Genomic DNA, 27,616 nt, shown 5'->3' on the forward strand with positions numbered 1-27,616 from the left:
ATTTTTTTTATTTTTTTTTTTCCCCCCCCCCCCCCCCCCCCCCCCCCCCCTGTTCTGCCATAGGCCGTACCGGTGCTCACTGAAGTATCCTGTTGACCCACGAGACCGGTCCCATCATGGCAGCAAGCTCTCGGACCCCGCTTTGACACGTGTTGGTCCTTTGGGCTACTCATCCCTTTGCGCGCGTGTTCATCAAGATAAAGCCGCTGCTTGCCTACCTGCGGGCCTGCCCGCTTCTCCTGTCTTGTTGGTCTGTCTACCCCGCCGTTGTATCTGTACATGTTCCGTGTGTGTAGTGACTGTGGTGAGTGTTTGGTGTTGCAAGTGCGTGCTCAGCCAAGGTGCGTCAAAAGGTGGAAGGCTACTGGTGATGAAATCAATAACAGTGACACGATGGCATATTCTGTGGGCCGGCAGCACCAATGCCAGAAAGAGAAACGTGCTGCCAAGGCACTTGCTTCAATTTTGAAGATGCGTAGGTTGACCGCTGGGCATTAAAAGTTGTCCAGAAGCATAGACACAGACACTCTACATTTGTGTGTCGCTTAGAATGGGAAGAACCTTGATCAAAGACAGCTTGTCCAAAAACGTCTGTCCGTTGGCCTGCAGGAGGCGCAGGACCCCTGCCAGCAACAGCTGCAGCTTGAGTCGCCGCTCCTCCACCACTCGAAACTCCTCGTCCTCGGCCGTCACCGTGACCTAAACAGCGGTAAACACAAGAAAGGCTCAACTTGTGAGAAGTTGTCACGCTCACAGCCAACGATAGCCACGTCGAGCTACACACCTTTGGGGGAAATTCAAGCTGACCAATGCCTGGCACGCGGGCGGCCAACGCTGCACAAGCCTGGCACAGTTGGCCGCAACGTCGCTTGACGGCCCACATATCCAATCCTACGGTCACGACCACTTCATACATGTGGCGATCGTCGCACAGCGGCGTGTCTTCGATCCGTCGTGCCACGGGCACGCTGACCACGGGTTGGTAGAACTTGCGCAGCAAATCCCGGGTTCCCGCCGGCACCAAGCTAGGGTCCAAGGGCCGCATGGCCGCGCCCGTCACCAAGGCCAGTTGGAGCTGATCCCACAGCTTTTGTGTCAGCTCCACCGTCTCGTCGTACTTCTCCTGCAGATCTGCAACCTGATCGGTCAGCTCCATGAGCTCCTTGCGCACCTCGTCCTTGCTTGTCGGCTTGTTGGCTGCTGACATGGTAGCCCGTCGCATCCGTTGCTCGCTGATCAACTGCGTCTCCAATTGCACCGTCTTGGCCTTGAACTGGTCTCGCTCGTCGCGCAGCGCAGCCAGTGCTTCGGTTTGTCGCTGTTGTTGCTCAAGCATGTCACGCTGCATACCCCCGAGCTTGGCCATAAAGTCGCTTTGCAGCGTGCTGACCTGATTCATGAGCTCTGCCTGTCGATCCATGGCCTCGTTGCGCTGACGCCGCTCCCGTTCCAACTCATCGTTGTGCATGCGACGCATCTGCTCGAGCTGGTTACTCAACTGCTCTCGATCGCGAGCCGCATTCTGCTGCACAAATGCCAGCTGCTGACGCAACTGATGGCCGTTTTGCATCTCCATTTGGTAAGCCGCCTGCAGCGTTTGCGTGAATTGCTGTCATGTGGCAGGGTATGCCACGTGCAAAGCATAAAAGGCAAAAAAGAAAAAAAAAAAAAAAAAAAAAAAAGTAGAGCCGGTCCAGCAGAAATGAGCACAAATTAAATCCAAAAACAGTCCCGAGTCGACGTATCATCTTCGATGCGACTGGACAAAGAACGAAGCGCCTAATATCCTTTCCCAGCCAGCTTCTTACCGCATTGCCATCAGAGCCCATCATGGGCATCATGCCACCTTGACCACCCATCATGTTCATGCCGCCCATGCCGCCCATGCCGCCCATGTTGCCCATACCGCCCATGCCACCTTGGCCACCCATCATGTTCATCCCACCCATGCCGCCCATGGTACCCATCATACCGCCCATGGGATTCATACCGCCCATATGGTTCATGCCACTCCCCATCATGCCGGCGGCATTGTTGTTTGACATGCCCACGGCACCCATGCCAGCGCCAGCTCCCATAGCATTTGACATTGGCGATTCCATGCCCAAGCTCGCGCCGCTGCTGTTGGCCATGCCGGCCGCGGCTTGCGGCGTCCCTGTGCTGGCATTTGTGCTCGGGCCGGGGTTGACAGCTCCATCTGCACTACCTGCCTGCGGCGAGGCATTGGCGTCGCCCATTTTTTGCAGCTGGGCCACGACCTCTTGGTGCTCGAGCAGTGTTGCAATCTGCATGGGCTTGAACCCGCGCTAAAGCAAGAGCACCCCCATGATAAGCCAAAAAAAAAAAAAAAAAAAAAAAAAAAAAAAAAAAAAAAAAAAAAAAAAAAAAAAAAAAGGTTGAGTCGAGGCTGACCAGCACATACCACTTCGAGGTTGCACAGAGGAAGCAAATCAAAGTTTTGCGTAACGGCTTTGAGTGCCTTGAGGTTGCCGTTGACACACAACCAGTGCAGGACCGAGAAGCCCAACTGTGGATCACGATGTAAAGGTTACCTCGGCTCGACAGGAAAGGCGGATAGCCCTCGCGCAGATACCGTATCGTACCTGCTGATCCCGCAATGAGGTCGCGGCTTCTTGGTCGACCTTCTCCGCGCGGAGTTGAGTCGCAATGTCAACGGGGTCACCGCGCAAGCAAGCCAGCAAAAACTTGGACTCCGCCTCAGCCGTGAGGTGCGCTGGAACAAGCAAGTCAGGCATCATTACCGGCGTGAGCCAAAATTCAATGCCAGCGCTGCCTCAGCAACAGCGCACCCACCATGTTTGCCAATGAGGTGCACCAGCTGTACACTTGTTTCTTTGGTTAAGGTTGAAATTCTTGAATCAGGCCAGCCGTGACGGCGTGAGAATAGCCATTAATAGTGAGGGGCAGGGTCAAAAGCAAGGGTTGAGTGACTCACTCGACGGCTTCCATGGGCGGTGTCTGAGCCAAGCCCACAGCCACGGCTCGCAAAGTCGGCACTTCAAGCTTCTTGGCCTTGATTCTGACACCAGCAAAGACAATTGATCCCCACACGGGCAAGACGGCAGTGCGTTTCGAAGATGAGTTCAATGATATGCAGCGGTAAGGGCGGATGGGATGAGGATGGACCGCAAGTCGTGACGCACTCGAGCGTTTTGAGGGCCTTGAGCTGGGGAAGGACGTTTGCAACGGCCAACACGGCCTTGTCCTTGACTTTGTTCTTTGATACGCTGCAAGATCGACACGGCCATCCATATCATGAACGGTGACAGGCTCAGCCCGACGCTCTAAAGGCGGGGCAGCGGCCACACGTACTCAAAGGTTTGAAGGGAGGCCGCCACAGTCGGTAGGGCCTGAGCCAAAGCCTCCACACCTGCATCTGTCAGCAAATTGTTGTTCAGACTACACCCGATTGTCCCATGCATGCAAAGAGGTCAGTTATTGTTTTGCGCTGGTTGGACCACACATCGCAGCGACAAGGCGGAGTCGACGCACTCAAGAAACTGCAGCTTGGGTGTGCCCACCAGGCCTTGGGCTAGGTAAGCAGCGCCCTCGTCTGTGATTTTGTTGCTGTCCAAACTAAGTGGTGATGCCCGGTTCCCCAACAAAACGCCGGTTTGCACGTATGAGTGGCCAGCGCCCAACATGAAAAGCTTGGGCTTCATCCTGGCTGACAGTGCCAACAACATGGCGAGATCAATGACATACTCGATGGATTCGAGACCCGACATGGTCTTCATGGCTGCACCAAGGGCTTTGATGCCATTGTCCTCGATGCGATTGCCCCAAAGTCTAGGAAAGAGTCGGGCGTGTTTATTCGGGGCGGTGGTACTTTCTGAAGGATAACCGGGAGGGCATGGCCCCTGCGGGGCTAAAGCTTACTTGACAATGCGAAGCTGAGGCATTTTGGCAAAGGCATCGGCCAGATCCTTCATGCCAATATTGCCGACACCGTTGCTGCCTAGGGTGAGGGTGTGTAGCTTCTTGCATTCAGCCAAGCTTCCAGCAATGGCGGATGCGCCGGGGTCACCGACGGTGTTGCTGCCAATGCTGAAAGATTTGGGACCAGAGCAAATATGGTCAGAGGGGGGTTCATAGGGCAATCAAGCAGAATATGGGGCGTTAGCGGTACTGTATGGCGTCTAAGCACGTACTGCAGCACTTGCAGGTCTGGAAGCTGGGGTAGTAAGAGGGCCAGCATTTTGAGGGCAGAGTTGTCAAGGACATTGGAGCGGAGGCTATTGCAAGCAAGCAAGGGTTCAAGAAATGAGCTGCTTGGGTGGGTGCAAGTCCTGTGGGGCCAGCAGAACCCAGCAGACAAGAAAAAGGGATTGCTTACTCGAGTGACTTGACTTTGACCAGGTTCTTTGCAGCATCGAGCAGCTTCTTGATGCCCTCAGCGCCGATCTTATTGCGAGACAAACTGGAGGGCAGCAGCGCGGGGTGGCAAGCATATCAAGGTGCATGGGATCGAGATGCAAGTTCAATAGGTCGTCGATCAATCAAAGCAAGTGGGTACATATGAACAGAGGTGTGTGTGTGTGTGTGTGGGGGGGTTGGAGGGGTGAGGACGTCATCGCACTTTATCGTCTCGAGATTGGGAAGGTCGGTCAGGGCGGCGATCACTTCATCCAAATCATTATCCGTGATGTCACCTTTGGCCAAGCTCAGGCTAGCAGCAGTGGCGTTGAACGTTATCCAGCTCGTGATCACGCGGTTTCGGGGGTGGGCGCGAACAAGAGGCGAGATGGAGCGCCACTCGTGTGGCACGGGATTGACATACGATTTCCAGAAGGATCCCTTGGAGATGGCCAGCTTGAGGTCATCGCGCCAAGCCATGATGAGCGAGCTAATGAATCAACGACGAGGCAGACTGCCGTTAGAAAACCAAAGCGTCACGTCCCTTTCAGAGTCATGGAACGCAGCAGGGCGTGCGGCAACCCATCACGCGACATCATCCACAACCAGCGACACCAAGTCACCGAGCAACCCAAATGCAGGCCAACAGTAAAACAACCAAGAGATCATTGAAATGCAACAACGACCCCTCTTATCCCCTACCCCCTCCCTGCCACCCCATCAGACTCCACACAAACGCAAAGCGCCCCCAGCGCCCCCATCGAGCGCTGCCCTTCCGACACACACACTCACTCGGTCCGTCCGTCTCTCTCTCTCTCTCTCTTTTTGCGCGCGACGCCAGCTCATTCACTGGCAAACTGCTACGATACTGTGATTTAGCTTACACTTTACACTGAACCCCTTGCTTTCTTCTTTTTTCCGTTTTTTAAAAGTTTGAATCCTCATTTAAAACGTTAAATCCGATGTGAATTTTTATTACAATGTCATGTAGGTGGTGTACGAATACGTTTTCCACCATTCGGACGTAAAAAAAAAATTCACAAAAAAAATTCATAATGTTATGGCTTGTTGTGATTTAAAGTTTTACATTGTTTATTTTTTTTTCTTCCTGTTCGTTCAGCTGCTGCGCGCCGCCTGTTCCCTGCTCGAGGAGCTCGGGGTTCCCTGGCCTGGTTCATCGTGGACAGCGGGTTGTTTGGTTCTGGATGAGTGCGGGGAGTGGCGGTTGTGTGGGCGTTGTGTAGGTTTTGGCAGGATGGCGCTGACGGAGGAGCAAGCGCTGCTGGACGTCCTGCGCAACCGTCTCCATGAAGGTGAGTTGACGCACACTGCGGGGCGCTCGGGCCACCGCTCCTGTTTGCCGCACGGCCTTTCCTTCAAGGGGGCTTTTGTTGATGTGCGCTCACCATGGTTCGCTAGGTGTCGATCCCAATCCAAGTGACTCGAGTGACTTGTATCACAGTAGCAGTCCCTTGCGCCAAGCCATGCTGCTTGAACAAGAGGTCCGCTGCGTCTCCCGCCTCAGCCTGTTCTGGTGCTCTCACCACCTCAAAGTGACACATTGCGATTCCCTTTCTCGCAACATCGTGTGTGTGTGTGTGTGTGTGTGTGCATCGCCCCTCCTTGGCTCAAACATCCTTCTTTGTGTGACACAGGCTTTGCACCAGCAGCATCGCTGCTGCAAGCAGGTCGCCCACACCTTCAAGTGCATGCAATTGTAAGTCCATGACAATCTATCCACTGCCTTGAGCCGAATCTTGTGCTTGCTAGACAGAGCCTCATCCAGCCTATGATTCTGCCCTCCAGGCCAGTGACAAAGGAACTGGTGTCGCAACAGGAGACGGTCAGTCGAGTTAAAAACTAGACAGGGGCCGCAGCCTGGTGCCAATCCTGGCCCAAAAAAGCTCACCTCGTGCTTTGCAACGCTTGCCTCAGCTGCAAGGCATGTCCGATGCCCTGATGCGTGTGCGGGAAGATCACCCCGTATCCGATGCCATGCAAGCCTTCTCCCTCATGACCAAGTGCGTTGACTGCTGAATGACCTGCTCTCTGCTGGCCCAGACCCAGCCGCCAGATGCAGGCACCCTGTGCTTGCGCTTTGGTCACGTATTGTGCTGCACGCGCCACCCCACTTGCTAACGCCGTCAACGGGACTCGTGCCTACACTATAGTGAAATGGTGACGCTTCGCCGCGGCTTCAACGACAAAATTAAGCTTCTGTTCGATGTATGCCAAACCAGCTTGCAGCTTGCACACCAATCATCACCGCCCGTAGGCCACAGTCAGTCTCATCACCAACACCACGCGCAGGAACGTGTCCAAACTTGCATTGGCGGTGTCAGCCCGAACGACATGAACACGACCTTCGACAAGCTCGTGGCGACTGTCGAAGGCGCCCGTAGCAAGGTCAAGCTCCCGCACTCAGCGACCGGACATATGCGTTTCACATCGCACCGTCAAAGCCTCACGTCCGGTACTTTCAACTGACTCCACATCTTGGTCAACTAGAATGACAAGAAGAATCGCCGACTCCACGATGAGGATGCACAGCTCACCAAAACCGGCGCTACCATCTATCTCCAAGAGCAGCAGGTAGAACCCTGACACTCACCTTCAGAGCCCGCATTGCTTGCTCACTCCCCGCGACCAATCAGCACCTACTCATCGCGGGTGGCACCGACAACCTTTGCTCCGCGCAGACGGCGCTGGCAGCTTGCCGCTATGCAAAGAATGCGATGCAAGTTCGCGAGCGCCGAGAGGTCGGTCCTTGCATTCATCAAACATGTCACCACTCAACTCCGTCGCCTCATCTGACCAAGCCTGCCTGTCGACGACCTGTCAGATCATGATGGCGGAGATTTTGATGGAGACGTTCGAAACCTATCTACAACACCTCAATCAGAGCGTCGAGATTCTCACCTCTCTTGCCCCAGACTTTGAACTGCTGCGCGAAGCGCTCCAAAAGGTGCGTTCTAGACCGACGCAGCTTGCTCTGCTCAGGAAGCCGCGTGCCCAATACCTTGCTTGCATCACTGACCGCCTACTTGTGACTGCCGTCAAGGACTCGAGCATGATTGCCGATCGTATGGCTGAGGTAGAAGATGTCGAGCAACAATTTGCCGCCTCAGTCACCGATGCTGAGATGTTGTTGAAGGAAGCCACCGAACGCGAGCAACTTCAGGTTGAGCATAAATTTGCTGCATTGTCATCTGCTGGTAGCGAGCTGTTCGCGTCGTCACTTCATTGCCGATACCATAGAAGCAAAATAAGAAAAAGTTTTTTGGCAAGAGCAACAGCAGCGCTAATTTTACCGTTCGTCTCTGCATCCTGCGCAACACCTTGGCCGGGCTTAGTTTTGCCATTGCATCCCTTGAGCCTGGTCCGCGCCGCTCATGATCTGTCTCTCTGTCTCTCTGTCTCTCTGTCTCTCTCTCTGTCTCTCCCTGTGTCTCTCTCTCGCTCTCTCACTCTCCAGGTGTCCATGCAATCACCGGCTGACGTTGCTGCCAATGCTGGCCCCGTACGGAGTACCTCTCATCATGGCAACGCGAGCAATGGATCTGCGCCACCCAACAAACCAGTGCCTGCACCCCCAGCCACTGTCTCGCCTTGTACGTGGCCATCAGATATGGTCCTGTGCTATCGATCCTTAAAGCCGTGTCAATGTGCACAGGACAAAGCTTCCCTCACTGGACAAGCCTCCTCTCCCCGTCCCGCCCTAGTCTCGTCTCCGCAAGTCACACGCAAAGCACCGCCACCACCATCGGGAGCCGTCCCAATGCCGCCGTCCAAGTGCGTCCAAGGCTGATTGTTACACCCGCCGTGGCCTGGACGTGCTCACTAACTTGCGAATACCTCTCTACTCTGTGCATGTGTGCATGTGTGCGTGTGTGCGTGCTAGTGCTAGTCAAGCGGCAGGAAGTGATGCACTCAATGCCCCAAATCAACCTGCCAAGCCCCCTCGGTGAGTCTGCTTTCTTGCGTGCGGAATGCATGGTGTTCAGCAGCATTGCCTGCGGCACCCGACGCTGTTCGGGCAAAGACGATACAGAAACAATTCCATCTGATGTTCTGAATGCCTCATCCCACCTCATCACGCCATGACCGCCCCATGCCGCTGTGCCGCCTGCGCAGTCGCACTCGGCCCGCACCCTCTGCAAGCGAGGAGCCCTCTGAGATTTCTGCTGTCCATCAGCACGAAACAATACCTGAGGCATCACCAGCTTCTACACCCACGCCGGCTCCCAAGCCCCGTCCGAAGCCCCGTCCGCGAGCAACCACGACCAGTACACCGGGCAGTGCATCAGCCTCCCCGGCCACCGCACAGCCGACGCCTCGGGCTAGACCGCGAGTGCAAACGATGGCCGCCGCACCACCCGTCAAGCCCAAGCCGCCGCCACCCCAACCCAAAAGCTACAAGATGATTTTGCAGATGCCATACGGAACAGGTGCGTGCATGCCAGAGCCACGGCAGGCCATCTGCGTCAGCCTTGCTGCGTTGCCGAGAATAGAGCTTACGTTGTAAGGATCTGCAATTGGTAGTGGCGCCGCACATGGGCGACGGCGATGTGCAACGGGCCTTGGGGTTGGAACTATCAGGGGCCATGCCTGTTACCATCACCAAGTGAGTTGCAGCTGTCATTGACTAGCGTGATTTGGGGCTGCATCTGTCCTCAGCTTGCTGATTCGGGTGGTGTGTTGCGTGTTTATAGAGTCATAGATGGCTCGGTGGCGGCAGTGGCGGGTTGTCAGCCCAATTACAAAATTGTTGAAGCCAACGCCGTGGACGTCCGCAATGCCACTATCCCGTTTGTGTGCGCCATCTTCAAGCAGAGCCAGGATGAACTGCATCTGGAAATTGCCTGAGGCAACCCTGATTGTTGCCTTTTCAGCCTTTTGGCGCTGCGCGCAAGGCCGAGAGACCACACGGGCAAAGGCCTCATGATATTTTGTGGCATGGCTTCTCCTGTACATTTCAGCTTGCCATCGCACAAATTGATCGATTCGATACCACATGTCAATTTTGTACACGCAAACACCCGCCAATTAGGACCATTGTCCGGTGAAGTGACTCAAACATGAGCGTACATGTCCACTGAAATTGCCTTGACGAAAAATTACCAGTCGCGTTCGGGTAGCTGGAGGCTTTCGTCGAGCATGTCACTCAGATGACCAGCAATACGCTCGCGCTTGGGGACATAACGCTTGATGCGCAAGACTACGGCGCGGGCGATATAATGGGTGCCTTGTTCATCGGAAGATCCGTCGTGTCCAGCCACAGCGGGGTTAGCAGCCGCGGGGTCTGCGGGGAGACCCCCAGCGGCTGCCGGGGTGTCGTCGTTGCGGGGCCGTGAAGCCGACAAGGGTGCGGTGGCGTTGAACGCAGCCTCGTCAAAGACTTCACCAGGGTTCAAAAAGCGTACCCAAACATCTGACTCATCCAAGGTGAATGCGTAATCGCGATCTGCACACTTTTCGCGCCGATAATTGCTACGAGGATCTGCTCACAGTCAAGCAGAGGCATAAAAAAATAAGACATCACACTCACAAGCGAATGACAAGCAAGGACACAAGAAAAACTGAGGCAAAGAACCAAAGACGAGCCAACCCAAACTAGAAAGACCTACCAGCGGCCAAGATGCTGCTTACGGCCTCTTTGTATTCGTCAATTGATTCAAAGTACTGCAGGTGCGGAGCTGGGGGCACACGCAGGCGCATCAAAGTCAGCGAGGACAGGACGCCGAGATTCAAAGGGAGGGAGCAGGTCAAGAAAGGAAAACGACGACACAGCGGGGTGGAGCGGAGCGTACCGACGTCCTGAAGTTGCTGCTCGGCAGCGCTGGTGTATTGAACCTGCAGCTCCGTGCGTTTTGCCTCTGTTACCCAGGGAGCGATGCGCACTTCGTCGACAGGGCGATCAAAAAACGGCAGATAGGGCTTGACATCGAGGACGGGCGTGCCATCGACCAGATCAATGCCAGCCAGAATGATGGTGTCGCCTTCAATGCGATGCACTTTGCAGAGGCTGAGACCAATGGGGTTGGGGCGATGTGGCGATCGGGTGGCCATGACGCCAACACGCAAGCCACCGGCTTTGGGAGGACGAATCTAACATGCAGCAGGCAAGCCACGTCGCCCTCGATCAAGACGCATGGAGACTGACGGGACAGGCTCAAGACAGGACACAATACCTTGGGCTTGACGGCCACGTTGTCATTGAGATGGAAAAGAAAGATGATCCACACATGGGAGTAGTGATGCAGCCCTTCCAATGCTGGATGATTGTCATTGAAGCAGCGCAATCTGAGTTTGGCCCGAGACATGGGGCAGAGGTTGGGTTGCCGCGGGGTTCCGTTCTAGGTGGTGCGAGAAAGGCATCCGCTTCATCAGCAAAGAGGGGCGCACATCTTCGAAGGTGTATGACGCTTTCCAAAAGTGCTTGTCCTACCTTGCGTTTGAAACATGACTCGATGTAACCGATGGGCTTCAAAGCTTCGTTCCAGTCGGCTCGCTCGTGAATGTCAGCTGGAGACGGGATCGATTCCACGGGTCAAAACAAGCTATGGTTAAAGCGAGGGCGGAAATGGCGCACAAAGGTAGCGGTGCACCTGGTAGCGATGCATCGGGCTGAGAAGCGCCATGGGCGGAGCCCTTGTCCTCGCGTGCGTTGAGTCGATTGGCCACGAGGAAGCGCAGGTGTTCCATCTGCAGATGGTGCACTGCGGGTCATCAAAAGTGCAGCGGAATGTGCCGGGGGGCTGCAAGCCTCCCAGAGACCAGGAAACCTTGAAGAATAAGCCTCACCTGTTTCTCATGCTTGCGCATCATGTCCTTAAATTGCCGGTTGGCGCGCTGGAGTTCCAGCTTGTTGGCCTGCGTTCCAGCATTCAAGATTCACAGCGTCAGCTCAATGATGCGTGCGGTTGTGGTCGCCACGTTCAGCCATGTGTTGTTGTCCACATGCAACACGCACTTTGAGCAATCCTTCAAGCCCGCGAATTTGATCTTGCAGCCGCTGCTTCTCGGATTTGGCAGCCCGTTCCCCCTGAACCGCCTCCAACGACACCGCCGCTCCCGCTGTCGTCATCGCGCTGTCGTCCGTCATTTTTTTTTTTCAAGCAAAATGTCAGAAGAACCACGTGCTCTCGTGTGTGTGTGTGTGTGTGTGTGTGTGTGTGTGTGTGTGTGTGTGTGTGTGTGTGTGTGTGTGTGTGTGTGTGTGTGTGTGTGTGTGTGTGTGTGTGTGTGTGTGTGTGTGTGTGTGTGTGTGTGTGTGTGTGTGTGTGTGTGCTTTCATTTTGTTCTTGTCGCACTGGTTCGGGTTGACCCTCGAGGCCTCTGCCTGGTCTGTCTGTCTCACTCACCTTGCCTCTGTCTCTCAACAACGTTGAGGTAACGATGCCAGTGAGGTTGAGAAGAGAGAATGGTGTGGCGGGCAAGGGGTAGCAGTCGTCAAAGTACCTCAACAACATCCAGATTGACATGATGTGCGTGCCAAAAACAATTTGCCAGATAACATAATAATTGTTATGGGTGAACCCTCTAAAGCGTAATCATATAAAAACGGAAGGGCGGCTCCTAAGGCGTGGTTTCCTAGAGTGCCGTTTCGTCGTTGATGGAATTAAGAGCGTGCAGTGAGCTTTCCACTACCCCAAAGTCCGGCCGCGCTTCGGGGTCACTGCTCCAAAGCCGTTCACAGAGACTGCGTGCAAACCACCCGCCACCAAGGATGTTGGGTGGTCAGTCGAAAAGGCTGCCCAAGAAAACATGTTGCTTGAGACCAATGGATCGATACGAACCGGCAAACATCTGGTGGGCAAGAGTCTGGCATGGTCAGGCGGCCACCATTCCGAATGAATGCTATGACCGCGGCTGCTGGTACACCTGCGTACGGCAGATCCCCACCGCTGAATAGCTCAAACAGCAAAACGCCAAAGCTCCTGCCAAAACACAAGACACATGACACATGACACAGGTGTAAGGGTACAGCGATATTTGGTGCGCTTGAAAGACCAACGCGCGCCGCATACCAAGCGTCGCTTTTGGGTCCAAATCGTCGAGCCATCACGGCTTCAGGGGCCATCCACCTAAACGTATACTCGTTGAAGATGAGGCGTACAAAAAAATATTCTGTTGTTCTTTTTGTTCCCAATTCCACGGTGTGCAAACACAGACCGGAGCGGCAGTTCCTCATTGCGCAGGCTGCGATAGTAGTCTTGTGACATGTTCAAGACTCGTGCCACTGTGAAAGCAAAGCCCGCGAGCGACGGCAAGTGTGAGAAATGGCAGATAAAGACGAGATAAATAAAAAAAAAGCAGACGTCAACAATCGGCCTAAAAGGAGCAAGGCGCGCACAGCCAAAATCCGAGAGCTTGACATATAGCCGGGGTGTATCAGCAAACACCAGCACATTCTAAAGGAGTCGGACCCAATACATGCATGAGTGGCCACCACGACCAGGACCTGTCCCACAGGCCAGCCGCTGGGGCCACATGCTTATCGTGCTGACATACACGAGCGGCCAGATCACGATGAACAAGCCCTCGTCGCGATACGAAGACCATGGCCGAGGCCAGCTATGGAACACACGAGAAAAAAAAAACAAATGGCAACATGAGCCGCCAGCTTTTTATGAGGCGCAAACAGAAGACCGATGAGCAAGTGCAGTCTCTCGTTTTCAGCATACCTGCGCTGCAGCATCTGTCATGACGGCCCGGCCTAGATCCCCACGATTCTGGGTCAAATAGCGACGCAAGCTACCATGTGGAGCAAATTCAAATACCAAGGCCATCGAATTTTGATTGATACTAGAGTTAGGAGCCGCGAGAGGTGAGAGGGGTGATGGTGGGTAAAAAGCATGCTGATGGTCGGTTACGCGGCGAGACAGGCGGGGTGTCAGGGTTCTCGTGACAGAGACCGGGCAAGACCAACACTGTAGGTAAAATCCCAAAGAAAGTGGTGATGTGGGGATGTTCACCCACGCGCAACAAGGCACAAAGCTCAGCGAGCATTTCTTCGCGCCAGCGAGGCATATCCTATGGGGCATACCACGGCACCGGCACCAGCGCACCTGGCGAACATGAGTCATCGCCCTGGCCTTGCGCTTTCTTGGCTCCAACGATGGTATTGTCTTGCATACCAGGTCGTTGATGGTCTTGACGACAACGCTCGTCGTCACGCCACCCGGTCTTCTCCACTGAGCTTGTACCACGCGACCAAAGTGCCCGGCCCCAACCACTCCGCCAAGGGTGATGTCCTCCCTGCACACGACAACCAGTTCCCGAGGACGGTGCAAGCTGCATGTGAGGTCTGCCCAACCATGACCTACGCGTGACCTTGCAGCAACAAAATTTAATGTACAACAACGGATGTTGTCACAAGCCACATACGTGTTGATCAGACGGACGGCATTGTCATCAAGCTCCATGGAGAGCATAAGACTTTGCCAATCGGCCTTGAGATCTTGCCGTGAGCTGACAAATCGCTGCTGGCGGCGGCGCCATAACAAAGCTGCGCCAAGTGCCAACCCAAGCATGCAGAGGCTTACGACGACCGAGACGATGATGACCTGCGCCGAATCGGCCCTGTTGGTAGCCATTGCGGGCGCTTCATTGGTCAAAGGTTTCAAGCTCGTGGCGCCAGTGGTTGCTGCTTGTAAGTCCTCTCGTGAATCAAATACGGAGTCAGCCCACAACGCATCAAAATTTGCCAGGAAGGCCTCAGCCTCGGCCGTGGTTGGAGCCGGCTCAGAAGTTGATGCTTCGGCCGAAACGCCCAAGATTGAACCATTGAGGACACGAAGGATGCCGTACTGATCGGAAAAGTTGAGGCCAGCTCCACTGCCAGGCATGCGGAAGAAGACGCGTACAAACACAAAGGGGCGATTTCCAAAAGGCACGGCACTGATCAAGGCCGAGCAATATGGTGGTAATTTAAGGCATACAAGGGGCATGGCGTGGGAAGGGGATACGCATCAAGTCGAGTGGTGAGACCGGGCAACTGTTGTCGAGGAAGCGAGGTTGGGCGGGCAAATGCGTTTTCGTGAGGTGACGGTGGGCACGGACCGAAAGACTGAGGTGTATTGAATGCCTTCGACAGCGCCAGTGGCACGCACGACGCCAAAGCCATCGTGACACGAGTAATTTCGCCCTTGCGTTGGGTCATATGCGGTGTGCACGGAAGGGTCGATGCGAATGCGCACGGTGCCTCGCCGCAGTTGAACCTGAGAGAGGGAATAGCAAGGTAGATTGGCAAAGACAGGCGAAAGCAGGGCGGTATCCACCACGGCCTGACAGCTGGCTTCGTCACTGCCGTCAGGGCAGTCTTGCACGCCATCGCAAATTTGCGTGACACTGTGAGGTTGTCCACCCGGACAAACCTGGGGTGCGGCGTATGGACAGTGGGAAGCCCCTTGGTAGGGCGGGTCAACGCAGGTGCAGTTGAGCATGACATCGGTGAAGACGACCGCGTTCGACGCGGGAAAGGCGCAGCTGAATGCGCCAACGGTGGTCACGGTGATGGCAGACTCAGACAGCACACCAGAAGTCCATGCTTGCATGACGCCTTGCCAGTTGACGGCACGCATGAGGGAGAAGACACCCATGTAGCGTATGTTATCACCGCTGACATAGAGATAGAGATCGGTGATGCTTGACCAGCTAGGCAGCGCCACTTGGTCTAGATTGACCGGGGTATCTCGCAAGAAGATGGCGATTCGGGTCAAGGCACTTTCGCCCGAGGCGGTCAAGAAAGAGTTTTGCCAAAAGTTGGCAGGGAGGCTGTTAGAGCTGACCGGGCTGATCACAAACTCTCGGATGGTGGCAAACGCGCCTTGCGGTAGGCCGGCCGTCACGACAGTTTTTACAGGCCATGTCGTGCGCGTACCGAGCACCAGCGTGCCAACGAGCGGCGCTTGATAGAAGGCGGTTAGGTTTGGGAAGCGCTCGTGAATCAAGGTCATGTTGATTACATCCAGCCGTACGTCCAGCAACTTGAATTGTGTAAGTGTGGGTAGGTAGGGCAAGTTGTCCACGTTGTCCAGCTCGACTTCGCTGAAAGTGAGGTAAGACAGCTCGAGTTTGCTCAAAGCCGGTATTGAGGCCCGTAGAGCACTTGGCGTTGGGGTGCTGACTGACGTATCAAAGTTCAGAAAAAGGAACTTGGTTTGTACGGGAATACCCTCGGGCACGGGGCCAGTCAGGTCGTCGCAATCGAGTCGATAGCTCACAGAACAGTCACAGAGCGTGCAAATGACATCTGTACAGTCCTCGCCCACCCAAGCGCCATCAACACAGGTGTAGTTGTGCGTGACCGTGGCAGAGCATGGCAAGTGACACTCCCCCGTGCTGGGGTCAATGCGATCCGCCGTGCACCTGCTCACAAACCCTGGCACGGGGGTGTTAGCCGTACAGTCATTGTCCCCTGCTGCGCCAAAGGCCAGGCACAGCAGCAGTAGAGTCAACGCCCCAGCGACCAAATGGAATGAAGGCGCCATCCTCCGCCACCGCCCGCCCCTCACCACAAGACGACGACGACGATGATGACAGCACAACCACGAGCGAGTCGAATGTCAAAAAATGACAAAAACAAATGAAAAATTTTCACACACACACACACACACACACACACACACACACACACACACACACACTTGCACGCACCCACAATTGTTGGCTCTCCCTAAAGTATACGGAGTCTTTCGTATCATGCCCACCTGCTTGTTCTTCTGTGGCTCTGTGGCTCTGTGGCTCTGTGGCTCTGTGGCTCTGTGGCTCTGTGGCTCTGTGGCTCTGTGGCTCTGTTTCTTGAGAGCATCGTTGCTGTGCCTCTGTGTGGGGTCTGATGCCGAGAATAAGAGAAAAGAAGCCAGCTGGGCTGGCTGCAGGCAAACATGATGGTGTCAAACTTGCTGTCAACTATCAGACTTTTGCTTATGTCTTGTCGAATAGCAGCCTCTAAACTGCTCCATGGTGTCTAATGTGCTCCATTGCATTCCCTAAAGTTGATATCACATCGCGAGTTGATCGACCAGCTCAGGCCTGACTTAAACCAGGACCTGCAGTACAGGCGCGTTCGAGGTGGCAGGGCAACGTCGAGCTTTTATACTTGAGGTGCTCAACCACGTGCTCCAGGGTCGCCAGGGTGTCGGGCAGCGGTGCCTCATTGAGTGAAAACCCCTATCGCGCCCACACACCATCAAAATAGGCTTGTGAGCCGGACACACTAGCAGGGCTCTCTGAATCGCCCATGGTACCTTGGCACCTACCGTTGCATCTTGCTGAAGCAAATGGTGAGAAATATGCCCTCGATGGGCCAAGGTGATGACCCATTGTTGAACTCCCTTATCCCGCACCACAAACAAACCGTCCGTCGCGCCCTAACGCACAATCAAAGAGTACCCGACCGTTTCCCAAAGTGGTGAGTGCATCTTTGTTTTTGAACAGACGAAAACCTGCTGCTGGTAGCGCCAAGCCCGATCGAGCAAGCGAGGAAAATGAAACGGTAAGACGAGCACCACCAACCGCGCTGACAAGCATTTGCTCGGCATCGGCTCGCCCGAGCCCAAGGTGCAACCAGCTTGGATTCCCATGATTTGGCTCCTCCAGCGATTCATCTGGAACGTCGGACACATCCGTGTACTCGTACAACGCATCCTCGCCCTGTGTTCCCGCTCGTTCTAGATCAGCAAAATCACACAGTTACACGTCACGTCGTGCTTTGAACACCTTCACATGCCAACCGATGAGACGCGTCGTACCAGGCAACTCGTAGTCTTGGCCGGCATCCATGTGCATGGTTGCGCCGTACAGATGTGAGGAACGTCGCTGCTGACGACCAGGCAGCCGTGCTCGCGACACCACGGTAGACCCGGATGGTTTGGCCGACGCGTACAAGGCACCCGTCTTGGTCGTGTCACTAGTAATAAGCGGAGGCATATCATTGGCTTGATCCACGCCCGGCACCATGTATTCACCCATGGTTGTCGGGTCCTATTCTCGGCACCAAAGTCAGTGAGTGGAACTGTCGCTGCCCTGAAGATTCGCACTGAAACACAAGCTAGACCTGTGACCGCGTTGCACTGTGCTGCCACTCTAGAGTTTGCAAAGTTATAGCTTGAAATTTACCTCGGGAGCCGAATAATACACGCGCGGAGCTGTTGCAGTTGCTGTGGCCTCAACATCAGCATAGCTATACTCGGGCGGTTGCTCGGCCACCATGGGCTCAGCATAACTCCCAATGTTGTGAACAAAGGGCTCCAGGTACCCATTGTCGGGCGCGATGGTAACTGCTGAGAGCTGAGGTTCTACACACCCCAGGGAGAATTTGGTCAAAAAAGAAAAAAAAAAAAAAAACCCCCCAAACAGACATGCGACACAGGCTTACCACTCGAACGGGATGAGGCGCTCAGCTTGTACATGGGGTTGTCAATCAACATGCCCTTTCCTGACAAGCTTGAATCGCCATGCCGAGCACCCCAGTCGAGTCCTGGAGACGTGACAGGCTGTTGGGCCGGCTGCACGCGCTTGCGCTGAACCATGATGATGACCAAAGTAATTAACAACACACCGCACACCATGGCGGCCACCAGGCCGGCAATGAGTGCAACCTCCTGCTTTGACGTCCCACTGCTCTCGCCGCTGCCGCCGCCATTGCCAACGGGATTGGTGCCTGTGGCCATAAATGGCACCGTGCTCGAAGACCAAGGTTCCTTCCCACCGTTGCTGACTGTCCAGATGGCGCGCCGCAGGTCGGTGAGCAGCGTAGCTGTGTCAACATGGGCATCGGCAGCGGACACGTATGCGCCGTTGACAGTGTCATAAAGCGCAAAGCGCAGATCAAAAGTTCGCTCCACTTGGTTAACCTCCGAGCGACGGCGACGACCGTCGCCATCGTCGATCAAAGTGACGCTGACAGATCGCGGGGAGACGCCATCAGGCAGGCGGTCGACCAATAGCTGCTGCAAGAGCGCTTGCAATTCCACGGCGCTGATGCTCGCGTTGGTCGTCACCGTTAGGTCAATCCAATACGGAAGCGTCCCATTGGGTGCAAAGGATGAGGATGTCGTGGCATTATCGTGGGCCAGGTTCCAGTAAATGGCAATGACTTCAGCCTCTCGACAAGACGCTACAACGTCCAAGCTCCCGTCCTTGTCAAAGTCCATAAACCGCACCCCTTCAACGCCTTCGGCATTGGTATCCAAGAGAAATGGGGCGGTGAATCCGGCAGTGCCGCCCAGATTCAGAAACACCGCCACGGTGTTGGCGTTGTTGCTGGCGCTCACCACATCCAAATCGCCATCATCGTCTACATCCGCCAGGTCCAGGTCCATTACACCGTACACCAACTCCGCCAGCACTCGTGGATCTTCAAACTGGTGTGCAGCCCCTTGGCGATACCAGGTGATGCTGTTGTTGTCATAGTTGCCCGTTACCAAATCGGGAAGCCCGTCGCCATCGACGTCACCCACTCGAACGACGGCGGCAGCCCCCGTGTGCCCCTGGATCAAGTTCTCTGTGGTCACGCTGAAATTGGCGCTGTCAAAGAGGCTAAGCTGAATGCTGCTATCTAACACGTTGCAATGGACCAGTTGGATCCGAGTGTCTGAAAGCAGCTTGACTTCGACGGCTCCGAGAGGCCCAAGCCCGGTAGATGAGTGTGCGACGGCGCTGAGTGCTCCAGACTCCTGGCGCAAGTACCATGTCATGTTGCCACTCTGAAAGTCCGTCACGACCAGGTCTGTACGCCCGTCTTCGTTGAGATCTACCGGTGTCAGGCTGCTGGCCCCGGGAATGCCACTTTGGATGACCGTGGGCGCTCCAAACGTGGTTGCATTGAGGCGTGGATAGAGTGCCACGTTGCCCGTAACGAGAGAGGCTGAGACGACATCTGGCCAGGCATGATCTGTTCGGAACAGGGCACGAGCATCGAGCACGCCCGGGGCAGACTGGGAGACTGTGAGGGGACGTGTGACGGCGCGGCCGCCAAGATTCGCATACCACAAGATGCTGGCATCAAAGGCAGCAGCACTGAGAATATCAACAAGGCCGTCGGCATTCATATCCACCATCTCAACAGCACCGGCGCCACCCGATACATCATCTACATTGCTACGCTGAAAGCGCAATGCAGCACAGGGTGCACCGCACGGCGCTGCGGTGGGCCGATTCGTCGTAGTTGTACTCGTCGTTGTGGTTACAATAGGCTCAGTGGTCGGCAGACTGGAATCCGTGGTGCTTACCCCAAATGTGGTTGCGACCGACGATGAAGGCACGGTTGTGGCTGCAACACTCGTAGTAGGAGCGGCAGTTGTCAACGTCGTGGCTGATGGAGAAACAACAGAGGTTGAACTCAAAGTGGGTGAGGTGTGGCGTGCCGTGGTCGTGGTCGTGGTCGTGGTCGTGGCTACATGCTGCTCGCACATGGTTCCAACGTAATCTTCAGGGCAAGTACAGGTGTACCCTTGGGAGGCGAGCACACAGGTGGCCCCGTTCTGACAAGCGTGTTGGTCACAGTAAGAGTTGGCACAGGTTGTGCCAGTATAGCCCAGGTCACAAGTGCACTGATATCCACCCCACGTGTTGGTACAGGATCCATGGCCACTGCATGGCTCCGCAAGGGCTGTGCACTCATCGACATCGTTGTTGCAGGATTTGCCGGTAAAGGTGGGCGGACAGTTGTCGCAGCGATAGTCTTGGCCATGGCGGAGCGAGGTCCAAACAATGATGATGAGCAATGTGTCATGGGTGCATTGCAAAGTGTCGCGAGGCATATTTCGTACTTACCGGCGTAGTTGTTGATATTGACGCAGGAGGCACCATTGCTACACGTGCGCAGCGTGCATGGCTCGGCGACGCACCCAAGGAATTTATCGTGGTAATAGCCACTCAAGCACCCATACGTGTTTAAATCCCCTGCGCATCGGGGCACATGAGTTTCTCAAGACAAGCGCAAGATATGGCATAGCATACAGAGCAAAACAAAGGAGGGGAGGGGCATGAGTTCGCACAGCCTTCGTATTCCACTAGGATATCAAGAGTATCACTGCAGGCTCGGTCATCCCAGCTGCCGTCTGGATCCCAAGCCACACAGTCCGCTGCGAGTACGACCAGCGTTTTGCAAAGGCATTCAAAGAATGGTTTGTGTATGAGGTGGAGGGGAGTCGCCAAAGAACGGAAGAGGCTGATGCTTTTGCAGTTCAGGGGCCAGACACGTACAGCGCCACCAGGATACGGAAAAGGGCTCGCAGAAAAGGTCATTGAGACAAGTGACTTGACCGTTCCAACGGTTACCAGAGCCAAATTGCATGCCTTTTTCTGGCCCCTCTACCCAAGTGTAGGTGCCAGCGCTGCTAGCATCGGACCCGCCGAGCCAAAGGGGCGCTACGCATGGTTGCATGGTGCAAGGTGAGGCTGTCATCCAGCACCCTTTAAACAGGCCCAAATCGCACATCACACAAGCGTGCGAGCAAAGAACCAATCAACAAAAACTTGCAAGTAATGGCAAGGTTGGCAGCAATAAAGTTGTATTCTTCCGCGGTTCTGCGAAATCGCAAGGTGAGGGCAGGCAGGTGCGTGAGCGACCGTGGCTTTGAGGGTTGGGGTGGGCAGGCCGCGAATGACAAACGTAATTGTCGCGAGATGGCCGCGGAAAAAGGTTTCGGGGCCTTCTGAAATCATGAGCTGCTCTGCATATCCGTCTGAAGTCCAGAAACTGCTATCAATCTGTCATCCAGGTTCACAATTCATTCAGATCAATTCGGCCCTGCCTGGCGCCGCACGAGTTGGCGGAGATGTTTCCGACACAATACCTTGATGATGTCATAGGAATGGCCGTTTCTCGGCCAAAAGACAATCCCGGCGGCATGGCCTAGAAAGTACAGGGACATGGAGGGCAAAGGCAAGGGGAAGGAGAAGGAGGCGGAGGAGGCGGCGGAGGAGAAGGAGGAAGAGGAGGAGGAGGAGGAGGAGCGGCGTGAGCCAACGCTCGAGAGGGAAAAATGGAGGGGCCATTCATGAGGAAAACGCTATTTTCATACCACAAAGCCACAAGGCAGCCAAGAGCACCCGCCAGGACCTGGACCTGAACCCCAGGCCCGGTGCTGAGCAACGCGACATGAACGTTGCCTGAGGTTTGGCCCTGCACTGGTCTTGGTCGATCCGCCAGCGCAACCAGACTTGAGCTCGCTTTTCACAACTCGGCGAAGGAACAGGATGGCGAAAGGGGGGGCGCAGTAAAGCAGAAAAGAATGCAGTCAAGAGGAAGAAGAAGGACGAGGAGGAGGAGAAGGAGGAGGAGGAGGAGGAGGAGGAGGAGGAGGAAGGAGGAGGAAGGTGCAGCAGCACAAGCACAGGTCGGTGTCAGGAGAAACAAACAAATGGGCCAGTCGGGTTTTCTTCGTCTCTCTGTTTGATCATGGGCTTCGGACCAAGTCTCTGGCGCAATAGTTGTTTTCGCTTATCTTTGCCGCTCTTCCGTCTCTGTTGCAGTCTCTATCTCTGGCGCCGGCTCTGGTTTGGCCGCTTGTCTCTGCAACGTTGTGGTGGATGTCACGCACATTTGGAGGTTGCGCGTGCGGCGCGTGCCACGATCATGCCCAATGTCAGATTATACAACTGCATTATGTGTGTTTTACTAACCATTAACTGCGTTGTATTTATAGTGTACTCTCCATTGTATTTCCAGACCGACTGCAATAACTTGATGAAAAACAACAAAAACCTCTACTGCCCTTGGCGCTGCTTTGGCTGCGCTTTGAGCCAGCTGAGCCAGCTGGCTCACTTGGCGGGGGCGCGACCAAAGTCGAGGCGCCGAGTCACCGTTGTCGTTGCATCAAGAAGTTGACCGCGTGGAATCGGGTCTGATGTCCCGAGAAACCAATACGCCAAACCCCCCGTGGCGTACACCATGGCGACCAAGGCGAAAACGGCCTGCCACGTCCCAAAGGCTGCATTGATGTAGGCCGCCACCGGCACGCCCACAACCCCAGAGAGCGCCGCAAGACTGTTACTGATGCCCTGCAATAGTCCCACAAACTCGGTGGGCGCCACGTCCAACTTGGCTGCCTCGTGACCTACCACCCAAGCTGGGGTCAGAGACAAGCCGCGTCCACTGGCCCAGACACGATGTCAGCCGCGGGTCAATTTGCATACCGTTGGTTGAGAGGCCGGACATGCCAATGGAAAAGGAGAGCAGGGCCGTGGTCAAACCGCCCTGGGGTAGAAGCAGTACCAGCAGCATGGCCCCGGCTGCCAAGCCATAGCTAATGGCCTCACAGAGGCGTCGAACCCCTGAGTTTTGCAACCATGCGCGATCCGGTGAGCCGACGCCAATGTCGATGTCGACGCCGACGGTTCAAACTCGGGCCAACACAGTCACAAGAGCAGTCCCGTCGGCGTCGGTCGATGGTCCCGCGATACGTACGTGACTTGTCCACGCCGGCTCGGACGAAGTGATCAGCGACAAAGGCCCCTCCCATGCTCGTGCTCATCATGATGATGTAAGGTGCCATGAGCTGCGAGGCATGGGAACGATGCCCCGTCGGGCCGGCCGACACCTAGAACAGGGATAGCAAGGTGGGCATGATAAATGAGCGCTGGGCTCGGCCACGGGTTCACGTCATTGACGTTTTTTTTTTTTTTTTGTTTCTGGTCCAAAAACACACCCCGGCGTCGAGCTCGTCGTAGTAGGTGGGAAGCCAGGACAAAGCCAAAAAATGACAAAAGGCGTGGGCAAAGTGCCCAACAAAGATGGCACGGCAGTTTGGATGCAAAAACAAGCGCCAGGCGATCCGGGCCTGCAAGCGCCAATCCTCGCCGGCCACTGTAGCACCAGGCGTCCCAGCACGGGTCACTGGTGGCGATCCTGGGCTTTGGCGAACCACCAACAGCCATACGACCAGCCAAACCAAACCCCAGCTACCAAAGAGATGAAAGATAAAAGGCCAAGGCCGCGATGCCAGCAAATGCTCACTGAATGCCAGTGTAAAGACGGTGCCTGCCAGGCGCCAGGGTCAGGAGCACGGGATATGTGAGCGCTGCTGCAGGCACGTCACACGCTCTGCATAGCATGTGGGGCGTGGTGTGTGGCATGGGGTAGCTGACACTGATGTTGCGCTGCAAGACAAACCGAAGAAGGTGGCCGTGGTTTGTAGGCTGATGTTGCGCGAGCGCAGCTCGGGATGGGAGGCACTGAGAATGTCATAGACACATGGAAAACACATGCCCTCAAAGACGCCCAAGATGACGCGGACGCCGTAAATGACCGTCTCGCCCTCTTCTGCTGCCGTGGGTGTCCAGATGGTCAGAACAGACCATCCCAACGCCGCCACGGCCAAGACGCGGCGGGCTCCAAATCGAAGGGCCAGCATTGACCTGTACACCATCAGACGTCAGAGGACTCACCTGACTGGCTCGGCACAAACCCTATCCAACACCACTGACCCAAGAAGCTGGCTCGTCAGGTACCCGATGAAGAAGGCGCCCATGATATGCCCCACTTGGATCTGGTGTGCACAGCAACTTGATTTTAGCTCGGACGACTGCAGCAACTGTCATTGCCATGCCTGGCCCAAACAAGCAGCAATGGCTCTTCAATAGCAATGCAATGTACCTTGGACCAGCCAAAATCATCCTTCATGGCAAGCACGGCCACGGAAATGTTGACACCTAGACACCGCGCCGAAATGAGCCGAAATGAGCCACACGCTGCGAGTGAGTCGGCACGCCGGCACAGGGCGGCTCGGCGGCAACTTACGATCGCAGTAGTTGATAAACATGATCACGGCACACAACCAGACGATATGGCGGGGAACCCCAGGCCCAGACCCAGCCATGCTCTTGGCCCCAGCCCCCAACCCCGCCCCCATACCTGCCATTTCTACAGCCACCGTCATCCTCGCCGTACCGCCCCCTCCCCTCGCCTGCTCGCGTCCGCAAATGTGTGTGTGTGTGTGTGTGTGTGTGTGTGTGTGTGTGTGTGTGTGTGTGTGTGTGTGTGTGTGTGTGTGTGTGTGTGTGTGTTCTCTCTTTCTCTCTTTTATTACATGTGGTAGTTGTGCTATTCCTCTGTGTTGTTCTCAAACCAATTCACTCCCTTTCTCTCTCTCGTGTGTGTCTTTGCTCTCTCCCCTTTTTCTCTCTCTCTCTCTCTCTCTCTCTCTCTTGTATTACTTGGGGTAGTTGTGCTGGTCTTGTGTCTCTCATGATCGCTGACGGTTTCCTTGGATTTTTGGGGCGAGAGAATGTCGTGGCGTGGCCGAGCATGGCGTCATCTTCCGACCGAGTGAGCTTGCACGATGGGTCTGCTGTGCCTGTGTATCCCAAGGCTTCTTCACTTGCGCCGACAGGCACCTGTTTGCCAAGATGGAGCCAGCTCTTTTGAGAATCAGAACACAGAATCATCTTTGATAACCTTCATTAACCTCTTGCCTCCCCACCGCTCCATAACAGCCACGCGATCGCCGAGGACGCATGAACGCGCTGTGAGGCGGAAGAAGTGTCAGAGCACGCTTTTACTCGCTCAGGCGCAAGACTGCAGCAACATGATATTTACCAAGCGTGTCGGTATAAGGCCACAAGTCATAACGGCCGGTTCCGTCACTTCTAGGCAAACCTTGGAGCCGAGGCGAGCTGGAGCAGCTATGGCCACATGATTAAAAACCAGCGTGCACGAGTCGCAGATATTATGAGAACTTGCGAGCCAAACTCCACGATTGATGGTGCCCGATGCAAGGCATCCCATGTGTGGCAGGCATTCATGGGTGTTGCAGCCGTCTGATATGCTGAGCTAAAACTTGAACAAGAGCTTTTGTGGACAACAGCAATGCCTGTTAGGGCTTGCAAGTGGTGGTGGGCAGTTCGTGTGTTGTGTCAGATTGCCCGCCACGAACAACAAGGGAGAATCCGCGGTTATCGTGACAGAGTCGTTCACAAACTTTAGACTTTTAAACCTCGGATGCACATCACGCTGACGGAAGACTTCCAGCTCACACCAGAGTAGGCATGCCTTGATGGCAGGCCGGTCTAGACACTCATCTTGCGCCACACCGAGATCTTCCAGCAAGGTATCAAACCACTGAAGCAGTCCATGGGGAGGTGCGGCGTAATGAGGGTACCAACGCTTGGAAAAGACAGTTCGAGGTAGTGAGCACCACCTCGGCTCCTGACGCGGAAAAGCATCAACCCTCATTGCAAAGACGGTTGTGGCAATCGCGTCTTGGCACCAGCCGATTGCGTTGGCGACGAGGGCAAGTAGGGCCGGGAATACCATGATGGTGAAGCGCACGCAGGCTGTAACCAGCGTCTGGCATAAACACTGGGACGCTGCCAAACAAGGAATCATTTTGAGATTCAAACCCTTACTCGCTGCTTTTTGACCCATCAAACTTCCACGAAGCGATACAAGCCACGTTCGTCTCGGAAGCTGTTGCTCTCACTGACCTCCCCCAAGCTCCCCTGGCGGCGCCTCTCCTTCAACCAGGCGACATGGACCCATCATTGAAGGATCAGCCATTGAAGGAAATTCTGAAGGACCCGGCCTATGCTCGCTTCAAGCCCCTGGAGAAAATCATCGGGGACCTGAATGTGCGTGACTGGGCCAGTCAGACCCTGCCCTCCTTGCTGGACTGCACCCCTGACGATCTCAAGATGCACGTTTCGGCTTTTTACCGCGTGCTGGAGCGTGAAGGCAAGTTTTTGGATGCACTGCAAGGTGACACACGAATGCTTGACCTGAGCATGGGTATGGTGACCAGCGTCGGCTTTGGCCTTCAGAACTCCTTGAAGCACGTTCTTGAGAACTTGCGCTTGGATGCGCTCGATGGCATCAGTGTAATCAACCTGAGCTACAATAATCTGCTCGACCAAGATGGCGGCTTGCTTTTGAGGCTCGCGGACAGGATGGCAGAACGCAAGCCGCCGCAGCCAAAGGTGGAGTTTCGGCTAACTGGCAATCGCTTCACGCCAAACTTTTTGGTTGAGACTGCCTTGCCCCTTTGCCAGATGGACCACATTTCGTACGTCGTTGTGCCGGATCTGGGGAGGAGTGACGCGACTGCTGCCTTGGCTCACATGCATGATAAAAGCGCGCTCGTTTTCAACAAGCTCATCTTCATTCGAGAAATGCACTTGCCTGGCGGGCATTGGCAAGAGATCTTGCCCCCCGGTGTTGTCCCTCATGTGGTTCGAGAGACACACGACAAATACTACTTGCAGGCACGAGCGTGAGCAGATCGCACCTTTCATTTTCTCGCTTTCTCGCTGGTGCCATTTTTTGTTGTTGTCGTGAAATGGATGGATGGTTTAGAGTGTGCGATGATTGATCTGGGCCTGACGCCGTCTGGCTACAAGGGTCACTTGTTGATCCGCTCCACAATCAAACTCTCAAACCGACACCAGCCATGACCTTTTTCGACGCGCTGCTTCTTCCGTGCTACGTCGCAAAACATTGGCAATTGTGAGGCTGCGGGTCAGCCACCACCTTCATTTGCTGCGCACCATTTGCCCAACAGCCCAAGCTGCTGTTCTCCGACCCATCATGGCGCACGCTTGTGATTAACAAGAAAAATTAATGCATGAATGCGTGCCTCAGTACAAGGCTGCTCGGCCTGCGCCAGCGCACAGCACGAGGCTGGTGCCACGGTACTCCTCGTGGTTCTGCCTGCGTCACAGGTTGTGAAGAGGTCGACCAATTCATTCTCTCCCCACACTCTTTTTGCTGGTGGTGTGCGAGTCCATCTGGGTGATCAACTACCAGAGACACGGTAGAATAGGACGCGCGCGACATGGCACAAATGCATCATCATGTAATCAATTTGAAGCATGAAGAAGCCCAAGAATGAGAGCAGGTGCCCTCTGCAAGGACAACACTATAATGTTCACGCGATGGTGTAGAGAGTGCTAAAAAAAAAAAGGAGAAGAGGACCCAAGGGTATCGTCCGCGATCCAGACTCAAAGAGGGTCGCGCGCATAACATGTGACAACAATGGACGATGCCACTCAGACATAATATTATGTATATAAAAAAATCAAGGAACCAAGAAAAACAGCATGGAAGAAAGGAAGAGGAAGGGAAAGTAAAATCACGAGAGGATAATAACATGGGCGTCGACGTGAATGGTGCAATGCGCATGAAAACAAATGGCAATCGCTCTTGACATGGAAAGGAGAGCTCGGCTCTAACAAAACGGGGGAAGAAGTAAAAAACGTTGACCATCAAGACGCAGCCGTCAAATCTGCTTGA

The 27,616-nt window shown here is 54.9% G+C and overlaps 9 protein-coding genes across 9 annotated transcripts in view; 5 read left to right on the forward strand and 4 right to left on the reverse strand.

The window, feature by feature from the left end:
* The window catches only part of MONBRDRAFT_33340 (uncharacterized protein), a gene marked incomplete at its 5' end in the record, with an annotated part of 2,333 nt that extends 2,090 nt beyond the window's left edge, over nucleotides 1-243 (forward strand). Inside the window, one exon of the mRNA XM_001747636.1 lies at nucleotides 64-243. Coding sequence (XP_001747688.1) covers nucleotides 64-83 — 20 coding nt within the window. The 3' untranslated portion in view covers nucleotides 84-243. The remainder of the gene's footprint in view (nucleotides 1-63) is intronic.
* Nucleotides 244-403: 160 nt separating this feature from the next.
* Nucleotides 404-5,225, reverse strand: MONBRDRAFT_33341 (uncharacterized protein). The gene is made up of 17 exons (XM_001747723.1): nucleotides 5,170-5,225; nucleotides 4,802-4,867; nucleotides 4,601-4,690; nucleotides 4,358-4,441; nucleotides 4,173-4,256; nucleotides 3,901-4,068; nucleotides 3,727-3,810; nucleotides 3,514-3,684; nucleotides 3,334-3,420; nucleotides 3,165-3,248; nucleotides 2,957-3,040; nucleotides 2,815-2,873; nucleotides 2,604-2,734; nucleotides 2,423-2,527; nucleotides 1,809-2,306; nucleotides 785-1,609; nucleotides 404-699 (listed from the first exon to the last, which is right to left on the reverse strand). Exons 2-17 carry the CDS (start codon nucleotides 4,855-4,857, stop codon nucleotides 529-531), a joined length of 2,781 nt encoding a protein of 926 aa, XP_001747775.1. The 5' UTR covers nucleotides 4,858-4,867; nucleotides 5,170-5,225; the 3' UTR covers nucleotides 404-528.
* A 407-nt stretch (nucleotides 5,226-5,632) lies between these two features.
* On the forward strand, nucleotides 5,633-8,721 carry MONBRDRAFT_27278 (uncharacterized protein; the record flags this gene model as incomplete). Its single annotated transcript, XM_001747637.1, has 14 exons — nucleotides 5,633-5,690; nucleotides 5,797-5,879; nucleotides 6,033-6,094; nucleotides 6,148-6,220; nucleotides 6,313-6,398; nucleotides 6,549-6,603; nucleotides 6,886-6,969; nucleotides 7,077-7,136; nucleotides 7,220-7,342; nucleotides 7,439-7,558; nucleotides 7,636-7,756; nucleotides 8,004-8,169; nucleotides 8,279-8,341; nucleotides 8,601-8,721. 14 exons carry the CDS (start codon nucleotides 5,633-5,635, stop codon nucleotides 8,719-8,721), a joined length of 1,275 nt encoding a protein of 424 aa, XP_001747689.1.
* A 773-nt stretch (nucleotides 8,722-9,494) lies between these two features.
* MONBRDRAFT_33342 (uncharacterized protein) lies at nucleotides 9,495-15,872 on the reverse strand (the record flags this gene model as incomplete). The annotated part of the gene is made up of 18 exons (XM_001747724.1): nucleotides 9,495-9,877; nucleotides 10,005-10,073; nucleotides 10,188-10,485; nucleotides 10,569-10,733; nucleotides 10,826-10,902; nucleotides 10,986-11,082; nucleotides 11,182-11,250; nucleotides 11,742-11,838; nucleotides 12,177-12,317; nucleotides 12,553-12,619; nucleotides 12,734-12,791; nucleotides 12,892-12,954; nucleotides 13,065-13,185; nucleotides 13,310-13,413; nucleotides 13,518-13,638; nucleotides 13,768-13,862; nucleotides 13,926-14,280; nucleotides 14,443-15,872. The coding sequence occupies 18 exons, from the start codon at nucleotides 15,870-15,872 to the stop codon at nucleotides 9,495-9,497; spliced, it is 3,810 nt and encodes a 1,269-aa protein (XP_001747776.1).
* Nucleotides 15,873-17,076: 1,204 nt separating this feature from the next.
* Nucleotides 17,077-20,147, reverse strand: MONBRDRAFT_9985 (uncharacterized protein; the record flags this gene model as incomplete). Its single annotated transcript, XM_001747725.1, has 3 exons — nucleotides 17,077-17,367; nucleotides 17,503-17,681; nucleotides 17,762-20,147. 3 exons carry the CDS (start codon nucleotides 20,145-20,147, stop codon nucleotides 17,077-17,079), a joined length of 2,856 nt encoding a protein of 951 aa, XP_001747777.1.
* A 624-nt stretch (nucleotides 20,148-20,771) lies between these two features.
* Nucleotides 20,772-22,013, forward strand: MONBRDRAFT_27281 (uncharacterized protein; the record flags this gene model as incomplete). Its single annotated transcript, XM_001747638.1, has 4 exons — nucleotides 20,772-20,945; nucleotides 21,202-21,349; nucleotides 21,588-21,728; nucleotides 21,865-22,013. 4 exons carry the CDS (start codon nucleotides 20,772-20,774, stop codon nucleotides 22,011-22,013), a joined length of 612 nt encoding a protein of 203 aa, XP_001747690.1.
* A 139-nt stretch (nucleotides 22,014-22,152) lies between these two features.
* MONBRDRAFT_27282 (uncharacterized protein) lies at nucleotides 22,153-23,744 on the reverse strand (the record flags this gene model as incomplete). The annotated part of the gene is made up of 5 exons (XM_001747726.1): nucleotides 22,153-22,448; nucleotides 22,528-22,665; nucleotides 22,799-22,931; nucleotides 23,040-23,197; nucleotides 23,504-23,744. The coding sequence occupies 5 exons, from the start codon at nucleotides 23,742-23,744 to the stop codon at nucleotides 22,153-22,155; spliced, it is 966 nt and encodes a 321-aa protein (XP_001747778.1).
* Nucleotides 23,745-24,207: 463 nt separating this feature from the next.
* On the forward strand, nucleotides 24,208-25,028 carry MONBRDRAFT_27283 (uncharacterized protein; the record flags this gene model as incomplete). Its single annotated transcript, XM_001747639.1, has 3 exons — nucleotides 24,208-24,390; nucleotides 24,429-24,551; nucleotides 24,723-25,028. The coding sequence occupies 3 exons, from the start codon at nucleotides 24,208-24,210 to the stop codon at nucleotides 25,026-25,028; spliced, it is 612 nt and encodes a 203-aa protein (XP_001747691.1).
* An 832-nt stretch (nucleotides 25,029-25,860) lies between these two features.
* Nucleotides 25,861-26,601, forward strand: MONBRDRAFT_27284 (uncharacterized protein; the record flags this gene model as incomplete). Its single annotated transcript, XM_001747640.1, has 1 exon — nucleotides 25,861-26,601. One exon carries the CDS (start codon nucleotides 25,861-25,863, stop codon nucleotides 26,599-26,601), a length of 741 nt encoding a protein of 246 aa, XP_001747692.1.
* Nucleotides 26,602-27,616: the final 1,015 nt, after the last annotated feature.

This window comes from Monosiga brevicollis, genomic scaffold (genome assembly GCF_000002865.3).
Source record: "Monosiga brevicollis MX1 MONBRscaffold_18 genomic scaffold, whole genome shotgun sequence".
Lineage (NCBI taxonomy): Eukaryota > Choanoflagellata > Craspedida > Salpingoecidae > Monosiga > Monosiga brevicollis.

Bases quoted from the DNA above. Each gene is read 5' to 3' on its own strand.
- MONBRDRAFT_33341 (XM_001747723.1), bottom strand. From the start codon at position 4,857: ATGGCTTGGCGCGATGACCTCAAGCTGGCCATCTCCAAGGGATCCTTC. The intron at 4,069-4,172 runs GTACGTGCTTAG...CAAATCTTTCAG, and splicing joins CCAGACCTGCAAGTGCTGCA to CATTGGCAGCAACACCGTCG. The intron at 3,041-3,164 runs GTGCGTCACGAC...TGCTGGTGTCAG, and splicing joins AAGGCCCTCAAAACGCTCGA to AATCAAGGCCAAGAAGCTTG.